At 42.8% G+C, this 14,096-nt stretch overlaps 1 protein-coding gene across 1 annotated transcript in view; it reads right to left on the bottom strand.

The window, feature by feature from the left end:
* Window positions 1-2,787: 2,787 nt before the first annotated feature.
* The window catches only part of LOC123775323 (uncharacterized), a 59,265-nt gene continuing 47,956 nt past the window's right edge, over window positions 2,788-14,096 (bottom strand). The window contains exons 9-11 of the mRNA XM_045770385.2: window positions 13,349-13,458; window positions 8,270-8,395; window positions 2,788-4,908 (exon numbers count right to left, since the gene is read on the bottom strand). Of these exons, the coding sequence (XP_045626341.1) occupies window positions 4,789-4,908; window positions 8,270-8,395; window positions 13,349-13,458 (356 nt within the window). The 3' untranslated portion in view covers window positions 2,788-4,788. The remainder of the gene's footprint in view (window positions 4,909-8,269; window positions 8,396-13,348; window positions 13,459-14,096) is intronic.

Genomic DNA, 14,096 nt, shown 5'->3' with positions numbered 1-14,096 from the left:
GTGAGGACCTCTCGGTTACCCTCTAGATTGATTTATTAAGTTGAGGAGCTAGCGACTCAGTGACTGGAGGTTCAATTAGTTGGACCTCGGTATTTTCTCTCACCTATCGGGTTGGGTTGTTGTTTACTCAGTCAACCCCTCCTTCATAAAGTAACTGTCACATTCTGGCACCAGGCTGGGAGCTAAGAGCTCTTCATGTGTCGGTTTATGGTAGAGGAAAAATCCGAGTTTCCCCACATTCTGGCGCCCAACGTAGGGCTAGACTTGTGTGTGAACACCGGAAACCTCACAAAAGGACACACAAGCTCAGGAACCACAGGAAACACAAGCCCAGGAACCACAGGGCACACACACACACGCCCAGGAACCACAGGGCACACACACACACGCCCAGGAACCACAGGGCACACACACATGCCCAGGAACCACAGGGCACACACACACACGCCCAGGAACCACAGGGCGCACACACATGCCCAGGAACCACAGGGCACACAAACCTTGGAGCCACAGGACACACACAAGCCTGGGAAGGACAAGGCATACAAGCTCAGGAAGCACAGAGCACACAAGCCCAGAAACCATAGGACACAAGCCCAGGAATGACAGGGCACACTAGCCCCCACCACAGCAACCCAGTAAATTATAAGACACAGCCCATGAGACATCCACTGAGCACACAGTGGGGATGTGGCAAGGGTAAAATAGACTGGAAACCACTGGAAACACTGTCTTTAAAATCCCCCAGGACTTAAAATCTGAGTGAAATACAAAGCTATGGCACATAAAATATGGGTGGCATAAAAACACGATGATGAAAGAGAAAGAAAAACAAAGCAATTTGGGCCACATTCCCGGGTGTGAGAGCCTCAGTACTCAGTGAGCAACCAAGGCCGGCACACGCAGCATGAGCTCACAGCACTGCTGTTCAGCTTGTGACCACAGCATCACCAAATAATGTCAAAACATATATATAACTTGTATTATTTAGCCATGATGGTATTATAGAAGAGCCTGAGTGTGATAATGACTGTGTATCACACAGTCATGTGCATAGTATTGTGGGAGGAGGAATGGTGGTGAGGGAGTGAGGGAGAGAATCGAGGTAGCCTCACTGTGTGTGGCAGCCACTCTTGTTTTGCTTATCATACTAGCTTAGTAGTTCACTATGGTTAACACATTTATTCATGGGTATATACAATGTGTGTATATAGTGTAGTAACAGCAACAGGAGTATGTTGGGTGGAGCTATTTTGGTGAGGGAGGCGATGTAATCGTAGCATCATCTGCTGGCTGCTGTGTGATTTCTCATGCAGTGTATGGTGGCTACTGTAAAGTTTGGACACAATACCGGCTTACTTGCATAGTTCTGGTGAATAAAACATGTAGATAGGTATACATAACATGCGTAAATAATGTAATACAAACAATAACAGTATGGTGGAAGGAGCAATGTTGGCGAGTAAGATGCTTGAGGAGTATGGGAGAGACAGGATGTTGGAGGAGTGAGGGTGTGGCAGCTGACACTCGCGGAGTTCTGAGTGTGTTGATGGTGAATGTATATAGTGTGTGATAGTGTATAGTGTGTAAATAGACTGTATATATACATACATTAGCATGATACAATGGAAATATGTGCCGGATATGTGTACACATGTGTTATGCACGTAACACAGTGTCTTTGGACAGTACTTGATGTTCTACTACCATAATATAGTGTACGTGTTCATTATACATAGGATTGGCACGTAAAAGCACATAAAATGTATTTGGAACATGTGTGCAGAAAATGAACAAAAATATATTCATGGCAACTCGCGCATCCTGCCCCAAGCGCCCTAGCAGCCCCGGGGGCGTACGCCACGGGCGACCAGGAAATGATGTCACTTACGAACTTATGGACCCCATAGCAGCCAAAGTACGTACAATTTCGACTTTCTGTTACTATACCCATACTCAGGGAAGGGGTTTTGACACTTTCAAAAGAGAAAAGAATTTTTTCCAGAGATTTTATTTCCTGCGCACTGGGGGGTGTCATATTTGGAGGCCACGCAGTTAAGGGGTTAAATGATTTGGCAGGTAGTATTCCGGGGAAAATTAGGACTAAGGACCTGCCCGAAATGCTATGCATGCTAGTGGCTGTACAAGAATATAAGAACTCTTGTGATAAAAAAAACAAAAAACTTGTGCTATCTGGTCAGTTTTTTCTTAATGTAGGGATGATTTATGATTCCTAAATTCCTCCTCACCTCTTACAAAATAAGATCTTGATCCTGGCTCAAAGTGAGCAAGGGTGGGACTTGGAGACCTGGTGCATCTTCTTAAATCATGGTTGAGTAGCAGTGTATAGCCCAGGGAGCTGAGGGGCCCTCTTAGAAACAATAACTGACAGTGTCTCTATTTTTAAATCATTAGTTGGCAGACATGGTCATCACAAGCACAGCAAATCATCAGACAGTATATCAGTCATCATTCATTGTCACAGTCGGTTTGCCTCAGCAGGTGGATCATCAAAGCTGTCAGAAATTAAATTTATTTCTTTGGTGGAGGGAGTACAGTACCTGTCTGCTAGCCAGTGGAAGTTTACTGCCCAACCAGCTTGCTTCATTGATATTTGTTTATTATAATAGATTGTTGTGTGAATGCGAGGTAAGTATGAGTGTTGCGTGTGAAACTATAATGTAATTATAAAATTTAAGTTTTAATGAGAAAATATTTAAATATAAGGAAATTGGTATGTATTGCAGCTTTTGGAACTTCTAGGTATAGATGAATAAAATGTTAAGGAATTGTATAATATATCTTGTTATGGAGTAAATGCCAACAATCCCAATAAAAAATATAAAATGTTATTTCTTACAACTGCCATTATAAGGCTATAACCAATAAACCAAAATTTATACAGTGCAAGTACAAGAGATTATTCAATGTAAAAATAATATAAATTTTTAAGAAATAATGTAAGACTGTTTGAAATTACTGTGTAATAAACAAATCAGGTATACTGTAATCACTTCTGCAAACATCCATTATGAGGATTACAAGGAAGAACATGTAGACAGTATATAGTCTACCTTCCTATAAGGGCAGTACAGTATATGCAAATGTGAAGTGATTCTTCTATACTAATTTTTAAAGTTAAGTATCCCAAAATATAAAAAATCCTATTATAAGAAAACTGGCAAAAGGGCACAGAGCCATGTTTACACTAGAAAATGTTTTCAGATTGATCTTTCCTCATATTTACCCTTTAGAGATCAGGAAGTAAAAGCTCAAAATGGAGATTTTAAATTAGAATTCTCCAACCAAAGATGCAGCATCATAAATCCTTAACAATATCCCTTTTAATTATAAAACTAGCTTTATACTTTTTTAATTATTTGTATTTAATTAATCTAATTTTTTTCTTAATAGAAAAATGCTAGTTGGCAACTCCCCAGTCGATGATGACTTAAAAACAAATATGTATACAGTCAGCCAGATGCTACCTTATCCTCTCAGGACTGAGACCGAATGGATAACTTCTTGTGTTCGGATAAGTGGTTAGTCATTCTGAAAAGTTAGGGAGGAAAAATTTATAATTTTGTTGCAGAAATTCAACAGTGTTTTGTTTGTACTCTTCAATATATAGTTTGATCAGCTTGTTAACAATGCTCCATCAACTATAATCTTCCATGGTTTTAGATAGAAAAGGTGGAGATTAATGGTGAAGGGCTAACCTCAACAGATTGCCTTGTACCATGTACGCTAATGTACCTAATGCCATAGCAAAGTTGAAAGTTTCTGAGGCATCCATCAATGTATGAACACTGCTCAAATGGTGCTGTGTACAGTCACTGGGCAAACCTGTTCCATCTTTATTGCACATTTTTATTCAGACTGTATGCCCCACCAGTTATCCAAACTTTTTTATCCGAACAAATCCCAATCGGATAATTTTTTGTTTAATTATCAGGGGGAAAGTGCCAAGCTATTACAACTTTATAGTACTTGGAAGAGGTCAGGATAAGAATCTGGGATAGGACGGGGAGGGGGGAAGGAATGGTACCACTTGGACAGTCGGGATTGAACGCCAACCTGCATGAAGTGAGACCATCGCTCTACTGTCTGGTCAAAGTGGCTGGGTACCCCAATCGTATAACAGGTGTTCGTAAAGCACGTGGCTAACTGTACATAAGTGTTTCATGATTTCTTTCAAAAAAATACAAAATGTAGTCAAAATTCTAGACTTTTTATGGCATTAAAAGACACATTTGAAAAAGATTGAAAAAACATGGCTCCATGTCCTTAATTAAACAAACGAATTTCTGGGCCAGCAACTTCAACTGAGATTATCCAGCACATTGCCGAGTGTTCAAGAGAGAGTGTAATACATTTGATTCACACATTGCAACATTATGCAGATACAAAGATTCTCAAACTAATAAAACCTCCATTGCCTACACTGCCCAATTTTTATTCAAAGCTTGTATTTTTTGAGCATGCATACTACAGTATGTTCAAAGTTTCAAATTTATACAAAGAGGAATTCTCTAGTTACCATTTGGAGATTAAGAAGCGGTAGGAAAGAAGAGGGTAAAACAATAATGCATCACTCCATAAAAGGGGCACATTCTGTAATTATAATAACAATATTTACCAAATGCACAGGCCAAAATTAAACTGGGATATTTTGTACATCGTAGTGTTTATACAACATGAAGAAAATATACAATGCCACACATTCAAACTTGGTAATCACAGAAGAGAATTCCTTGTTGCGGCAGTTTCACAAATTATGAGGCGGCATCAATTGGCAGAGCTCTGCTGTAGCTTTGTTCTACGATGCTTGTACAGTACAACATATCCATCTACCAAGCCACGCATTTTCTCACTCTCAATTATGTCTCCACATTCTGCTGTTACAACCTGTAGTAAAAATTGGACCACCATCAGGCATTAAAGATATTAAGAAAGAAGATTTTAAAAGATTATTGCAATTTAAGACAAAATCATCCTGTTACCAGAATGACTGCTTTATGAATGACTGCATAAGTGCTGCCACATTTGTGCAACAATTACATTGAGAATTTCTAATTTCGAACATAATTTTGTTTGATAACATTATCCATGTTATCTGTAATTGAAACTATTAATTAATAGAAAGGAAGAAAATCATAAATATTTGAAATTTTCCAACATTAAAAATTGCAATGCTGTATGAGGGCTGAGAAAAAAAGATTAATCCATGGGTTAAAGGTAGATATGACAGAAGCAAAGCAAACAGAAACCTGTACCCAATCAATTCAAGGTCGAGAGGTGGGACAAGATCCAAGGTCTGAAATTCAATCCCCACAAGGACAACTAGGTGAACATCCTTGTGCACAGGAATCTTAGCAGATATATGTATAAAGGCAAACATATTACCAATCTATAAAAATGGTAGTCAAGAGGAATCTCTAAATTAGAGACCCGTATCATTAACAAGTGTGGTAGTCAAAACACTGAAACAATAGTTAAAGCCAAATGAGTTGAACATCTAGAGAGTAATAACAGACAGACATTATGGTTTTCGAACAGGAAAATCCTGTGTAACAAATCTCTCTAGTTTTTATGATGGAGCCACAGAGATAATACAGGAAAGAGGTGGTTAGAGCCACAGGGATACTAAAGGAAAGTGGCAGTTGGGTTAACTGTGTCTATCTGGACCTAAAAAACCAGCGTTGAATGTAATGAAACGCCATTTTTTGGGCGAGTCCTGGAAGCTCCCTGGAGCTATCCAGGCTGATATGGATACCCTAACTCGATGTGGGTGGAGTTCTAGGACTACCAGGGACCACGAGCCAGAGCCTGGCCCCGTCAGAGAGGCACGAGGAGCAATGGCCTATAGAAATGCACATGTGATTTTGGAGCATTTTTTATCTGCCATTGACCGGGACAGGCACCCAGAAAGGTAAGTGCCCCAAAACAAGCTCCTATTCTGGTGAAAAATAACAAAAATAGACAAACAAGTGGACATAGAACCCCCCAAAATGAAAATGAGCAAACAAGCATTATGTCACACGAGCTGCTCCACATGTCTGCGCAGCTCCCCCCTCCCCGATAGGGGGAAAGGAGAACCCCAGACTCCGCGCCGGCGATCCACACCCCAGTTATCAAATATCAAAATACGCGAAAAACCGCCGACCGGGAGGGAGGGAGAGAGGGTTGCCGAGAAGCCTCCGGGACTTACCCAGAAAATGCTGTTTCATTACATTAACCACTTAACTGTGCCAACCAAGTATTCTTGGTCGGCAGAAAACTGTGCCAACCAAGAAAACCCTTTTTGATTTTTCTGTACCCATTCTATATGTGTGGGAGGTTGGTTGTGTACGAAATGGACTCTTGGGACCTCCAGTGAGAGGCAGCCATCTTTGAAAAATTCCCAGAATGCCCTAGGGCTGCTGGCTGGGTTAGTACTGAGTGAGCAACCATGGGTGGTTCATGCGCCTCTGGCTCCCAAACACCAGTCCGACGCGGTGTTGAAAGATAACGCTCTGTTGGTGAAATTCAAACCTTATTGTTTGAAGAACATAAGGGTCATAATATTGGTGAAGCTAGGTGCATTAAGGACCTAACACAAAGGTCGGATGCAAGTGATACAGCACCTATGAGGACGATACAGCGAGTGTATCCAGTTGTAGCTCTGAGTGTCACCCTTGCAATCCTATGCTATCTACAATTTATTTTGATGATACATAGATGAATCATTTTCTGTGTTCAGTGATGATGCATCTGATACAAGTAGCATAGATGAACAGTGTTAGCAGCTTCCATGATGGTGTTTTCCATAGATATTTTCAAGAATACTTGAATCTCTTCCTGACTGATGGACTTTCTTTGAGGCTAGCTGAATCTCTTTCTGAATGATGGACAATCTTTGAGGCAAGCTGAATCTCTTCCTGTGTGGGACCATAAAAGGAGATTTTTTTCAAGACTATCTTACAAATTGATCTTTTCCTATAATCTTTCAATACTACCTTATGCTTTACAACCTTGGCTACATACAACTTACAAGTACTAAAGGCAAGGGAATACATGAGAGAGTTATTTGCAAGCACACAGAATGAAGAAACAGGAAGCGAAAATTTATCTGCACCTGGTGCAACGAGAACGAAGTCGCACTGTGCACCATGGATTACCTCGTTGATTATTACTCGCTTCCGAAGTACTGAGTGTGTAATACAGTGTGTTACTGTGTAAATAGTGTGTGAAACTGCACATGTTGTAATTTTAGTGAATTTTTAATAAATAATATTGCAACAATAAACATTTATTGTGGACACATTACTGACACATGTATCACAGCTCTATGCAACATTATGAATGTTCTACTGAATACATATTGTAAAGGACACAAATATGCATCATATACGATAAAAAAACAAATCAAATTGCATTGAAAATACATAGAACAAATAATTGAATATATATTTGTGGCAACACCCAGTGCTTGAATGGCCTGCGCAACCGTGTCTGGGCGAGTCATGCACGGGCGACCAGGGGCTAGATTCACAAAAGCACTTATGCAAGCACTTACGAACCTGTACATCTTTTCTCAATCTTTGGAGACTTTGTTTCCAATTATTAAACAGTTAATTATTAAACAGCTCCGAAGCACCAGGAGGATGTTTATAACAATACCAACAGTTGAATGGGAAGTTTTCATGCTTGTAAATGGTTTATTGAATGTAACCAAAGCCATCAAAGATTGAGGAAAGATGTACACGTTCGTAAGTGCTTGCGGGGAGGGCTGCGCCGACAATCAGCACGGCAGTAAAGTGTGATGTTTGCTTGTTTGCTGGTTTCCTTGGGATTGTAGGGAGTTCCTACCTCACTGTTCGGTTTTTTGTTTTAGTTTCTTACCATATGGGGGTTTGTTTTGTTATGCCTACCTTTCTGGGTGCCTAACCCCCCAGTCGATGGCAGATGAGGAAAACCGCCAACCACAATGGGGTTTTCCAGGGCCATTGCTCCCTGAAACCTCTCTGAAGAGTCCAGGTTCTGGCGCTGGTCCCTGGTTGGTCTGAACTCCATAGCTAATGTCCCGGTCTAATATGACATACATTAGCCCGATAAGCTCCAGGGAGCCGTAGGGGCTCCCCACAGAAAATTACTTATTTCTATAACAGTTGGCTCATACATTTCCAAATCTATTCTCATTAGTAGCAATAAATACCATAATCTGTAATAAAGAGATAGTAGCATTCCACACAGCTTAAGAGATAATCATTATCAAGGAAAAACATACCTTCTTAACACACTTTGCAACAATCTGCTTATACTCATCCTTAGTCACAGACTTGTCTCGATAGTAAGGGTCTAGCCATTTCTTAACTTCCTCCACTACTTTCACTTCTAAAGATGATTTCTGTGGCTGCAATTAAGAAAGTTTGGTTACAATCCATATTTATGTTAAGGCAAAAGCAGCAATGTGCTTATTCCTGATAAAAACAAACAAAAGACAAACAGGATAAATCTCAATAAAAAACCAGGATTGAATGTAATGAAATGCCATTCTCTGGGTGAGTCCCTAAGGCTCCCCGGAGCTATCCAGGCTGAATGGATATGTATAACTTTCTGGCATCATGGAGAATGTGCATGGAGATCTTGCCTACCGGGGACCACGAGCCAGAACCTGGCTCCCTCAGAGAGACAAGAGGAGCAATGGCTTATAGAACCCCCCCCCCCCATGTGGTTGGGTGCATTCTATGTCTGCCATTGCCCAGGTCTGACAATCAAAAAGGTAGGCATCCCAAAACAAACACCTATTCTGGTGAAACTATTGCTACTGAAAGCCAAACAAGTGGACAGAACTCCCCAAACGAAAATTAGCAAACTAGCATGACGTCATCACGTTGCCGCGCCGCTGTTTGTGCAACTTCCCCCTCCTCGTGAGGGGGAAGGGGGAGTTCCAGACCCTCCGTGCTGGCGATCTAATTACCAGTTCTTTGGCCGGATGTCAAAATACACGAAAAACACCGCCGACTGGAGGAAGGGAGGGATGCCAGGGAGCCCCCGGGACTCACCCAGAAAATGGCCTTTTTATTACATTCAACACTGGTTTTCTGGGGGGAGCCCCGCTGGCTCTGAGGAGCCAGTGATCTGCTATTCTACCCAACAAGGAAAAACAGGAACTTACCCAGGAGACGGTCAGTCGTCACTCAACACGAAGTTGAGACAACTGGCTGCAACCGCCGACCCAAGGCAACTCAGGCCCGACTAGGTCCAGGAACATTCACGCGGTAGCATGCAGCCAGGACCCTGTTTGATCGCCAAAAACTCCATGCCAGAATGTCAACCCAAGACATGCTGCCAAAGACAGCAGCCAAGGCAGCAAACTTACGAATGTAGTGGGCACGGGGATAGACTTAATAATAACCCTGCAGACTACCTGAGAAACAAGCCCGGGAAACAGGAAGGAGGAAAACTGGGTCAACCCACAGAGCATCCCCTCCACCGAAGCCGTGGCACGCAAATAAAGGGGGAGAGCTGCAACCAGATGCAACACATTGAAATTGAAATTGAATTGAAATAAGTTTATTGAGGTAAAATACACACAAAGGGATGAGGTAGCTCAAGCTATTCTCACCCCCATTCAGTACATCGTGTTAATACATACATATACACACATCACAAACAATAAACATATTACCAAACATTCTGAGAGATAAACATCTACATTTCCTCCTTTACACAAGTAGTATGGTATCAGACGTACACAAATACTTTTATGACCTAGGTATACTGTATAGACAATTTGCAAGAGACATGCAGATAATTCAACAAAAAATTACAGTCTTGGTGCAAAATTCTTATATCTCTCAAGAATATCATCAACCTTTCCGTTGTGACACATCCAGGCTAGCTGTTCAGGAACAGTCCTTATCTCAGTGTTTCTATATACATTAATCAAGAATATAATGGGCAAGAGTGTGAGACCTTAACATACCACATAGTTTACACTTCGTGTCATTATCATGAACACCTATCCCATATTCCCAGTAATATTTGTACCCAAGCCTGAGCCGCATGTGCACAGAGTCACTCCAAGCATTTCTCCTTTTACCATAAGTGAAATGGGTGTTTTGACTCACATACATGTAGTGTTGCATGGTTTGACTTCTCTCATACATTACACCTCTCCTCGCCACTTCTGCCTGTGTCTGAATATTTCTGATTTTGCTTCTTATTTGTCTCATTGTGAATTCACATTCAATGTCAACTTGTGGTTTTGATGTGGCATGTTTGGCCAAGTCATCTGCCACTTCGTTGAGCACTATTCCAACATGAGATGGAATCCACATGAATTTCACATGATGCACTCCCAGCCTGACCAACCAGGCAACAACCTAAATACCCCTCCGGGAAGCAGCCGTCTCATTCTTCGCCAGAAAAGAAGGAGATGCTGCAACCGAACAAACCTACCACCAGGACTGAAGGAGCAGAAACCTCTGTGTCGGAGGAGAGCATGAAGCTCCCCGACCTGACTCCCAGAGGGCAATGCCAACAGGAAAAAAAAAAAAAAAAAGAGCCTTAGAAAACCAATCCTGAATTGAAGGGGCCACCACAAACCAAGGAAAAGAGAGAAATGAAGAGCACCTGGTCCAAAGACCAGCATGGCTCAGGAGGAACATGAGCAGGTCGGAGGCGAAACAACGCATGAGACAGCTTGCAAAATAGGGCAGAAGTAACATCAACACCGAACGCAAGATGGAGTGGCTCCGCCTGGTCGCCGCTCCAGCTTGCGTTCCCGCCCCGACCCAACCCCCTCGAACGATACGAGGCGACAGTATTCGGCATCTAATGGCAGTCCTGGAACAACCATGAAAGGAAGGACAAAACAACCCTATCAGAGACCGAAGAACACCTATGCAGTGATAGGAAAAACCGGAAGGACCGCCAGGAAACTTTATTCTGCTACCGAGATGAAGCACGTAGGTGGGAAACCAACAAAGAAGCCACCTGCGCCATACAAGTGATGATGAACTTGAGTCGGAAACTCCAGACGCGAAGACTCGAGGAGAAGAACAAATCAGCCTCGTACCGGGCTGGACCGATCTGTTGAAAGAGGCGGAGCCACAGGAAGACCCTCGGGTTCGGACACCGAGCAAGCAGCGCCTGAAACAAAAGCTGGGCAGGCCACCAAGGAGCCAAAAGGACGACTCTCCCCTGGTAAGTCTCCAAGCGAGCTAGGACCCGGAGTAACAGCTGAAGTGGGAAAAAGCGGTACAGAAAACCCCACCTCACCCAGTCCTGCCGAAAAGCGTCAACCCCAGCGGACTCGCAGTTGGGGAAGGGTGCCACATGTACCAAGAGATGCCTCGACCACGCTGACGCGAAGAGATCCACTTCCGGGGGCCCGAAAGTCTGGCAGAGCGAACTGAACAGGCTGGCGTCAACCATCTATTCCATGGACAGGGGAATGAACCAGGACAGGCTACCTGCCAAGACGGACACCCCCAAACGTGAACCACCAGGAGATCCAAACCCCGAGAACTCAGCAGACGAGTCACTTGAAGCGACTGCCCCCAAAGAGCCAAGGACTGCAGGGAACCCCCAAAGAGCCAAGGACTGCAGGGAACCCCCAAAGAGCCAAGGACTGCAGGGAACCCCCACGGTTCAGACAAACTACCATGAAACAGTCCAAATGGAGCCTGATCGTCGATCCGCGAGCGACCCAAATCCCCCGGAGCAACATCCACATCGCCACGAACTCCCGTACCATGCTGTGAGCCCGACAGAAAGACAGACCCCTACTGACCCTGGCCGGCCTGGATCACAAAACCTCAGCCGAGAGACGATGAGTCTGTAAATACATCAAGCGAGGGCTCGGGTAGGCGCCAAGGCACTGAACCCTGAAAAACCCGAAGAGGAAGCCGGTGATGCAGCAATTGGCACAAAACCCCCAGAGGCCGAACCCGGATGTCATGAGAAGCAGAAGTGACATCCCCGAATGAACCAGAACAGCCGACGAAGCCACACCTGTCCCGGCTGGAAGACCATCATGGCAAAGTTTAGGCTCCCGCACAAACCCTCGAGCAACTGCCTCGTGACCCGGGAGCCCCTCAGGAACAGACGAATGTGGGAACACAGGCGAAGCAGAGCCTCCGGAGGCAGAGACAAGGAAGCAGTCCAAGTGTCCCACACAAGACCCAGCCAAGACCGAACCTGCGAGGGAACCAGATGGGATTTTCTCCAGTTCACCAAGATCTCGAACTCGGCGAGCAGACACACAGATTGGCTGAGAGCCCAAACCAGCTAGCCGTGGTGGTGCGCCAGAACCCGAACACCCAACTGACGCAAGCAGGGCACCCGAAACTGGATCATGGAGGGAAACCGGATCAACACAAAGCGCGTCCCCGGCCACCGAGGCCGTGGCGAACAAATAACGGTGGAGCACCGCAACCGGACACAACACATGATGAACCCCTCGGCCTGACCAACCAAACATCAACAACCTAAGGTCCCCTCCGGAAAGCAGCAGTCTCATTCTTCGCCAGAAAAAAAGGAGACGGCTGCAAACGAACAAACGTATCACCAAGAGTAAAAGAGCAAAAAAAGCCCCTGCGCCGAAGGAGAGCATGAAGCTCCCCGACCCAACCCCCAGAGTCCAATGCCAACAAGAGAAGGGCCTTAGAAAAACAATCCTGAACCGAAGGGGCCAGTGACTTTTGACTGGTCGTGATGGTCGAGTGGATTAAAGTGTCCTGTACACACCAGTTGTATTGTTGCTCCTGGCAGTATGGGTTCGAGTTTTCAGTTGCATATAGTCCTGGGAACCATTCAGGCTTGTTCGCATTTGTGTTCCTCACGTGTGCCCCAAAGAATGAGGTGATTTGATAAAATACTATGCCCAAGATTACCATCAGAGTGCCAACGGGCTGATGGGCAAAATAGCCTCGGCTACCATCAGCTTTTGACCGGTCGTGATGGTCGAGTGGATTAAGGTGTCCTGTACACACCAGTTGCATTGTTGCTCCTGGCAGTATGGGTTCGAGTCACTTCTGGGGTGCAAGTTTTCAGTTTTATTTATTTATATATATATATATATATATATATATATATATATATATATATATATATATATATATATATATATATATATATATATATATATATATATATATATATATATATATATATATATATAATATATATATATAATATATATATATATATATATATATATATATATATATATATATATATATATATATATATTTATATTTATATTTTTTTTATGTAACAAATTGACTGAAAAGATAAAAAAAAAATATGGAAAGCTTTACTAAAGTTAAAATTAAATATGAAAACATTCCAAACTGACCTTTGGCCGTAAGTCATCTCTTTTGGTGTCTCCTGGAGCAGCCTTTTGCTTGGAGGACGAGGCAAGTGTACTAGATTTGGTTTCTATAGGCTTGAGACAATCCAATTTTTCTATCAATGGAAAAGAATTATTGATAAATATAAAAAAAATTCTTGAAGATACTATACACTAAAACAACAGGAAATTGTTCTTTTACTGGCCGTACAGGCAAGTTAGTCCAGGGGCTATAACAGATATTTGTACTAACTGGAAGCACAACATAAAACTTTTATATGTTCATAACTTTCATAAAATGTATTAGACTCATTATTAATTAACTACTATGAGTAATGACCAGTTTTATTGCCCCCATGAATGAAAAAGGGCTTTATAATATATCATCAGAATTGTCCTAAATAGAATCATGAAAATGGTGTCTATACTCATGTTGACCAAACCACACAGTTAGGTGAGGTGGTGGAGGCCAAGACCGTCAGTAGTTTCAAAGCGTTATATGACAGAGTGCTGGGAAGACGGGACACCACGAACATAGCTCTCATCCTGTACTACACTTAGGAAATTACACTTAGGTAATTACACACTAAAAAGTGAAGGGACGACAACGTTTCGGTCCGTCCTGGACCACTCTCAAGTCAACTGTGAGAATAGTCTAAGACAGCCGAAACATTGTCTTCACTTCACTCTCTAGTGTGTGGTTTGGTCAACATATTTCAGCCACATTATTGTAACTCTTTGTCCGTCTATACTT

Source organism: Procambarus clarkii, chromosome 70 (assembly GCF_040958095.1).
Source record: "Procambarus clarkii isolate CNS0578487 chromosome 70, FALCON_Pclarkii_2.0, whole genome shotgun sequence".
NCBI lineage: Eukaryota > Metazoa > Arthropoda > Malacostraca > Decapoda > Cambaridae > Procambarus > Procambarus clarkii.
This window is presented reverse-complemented; position numbering and strand designations above follow the sequence as displayed.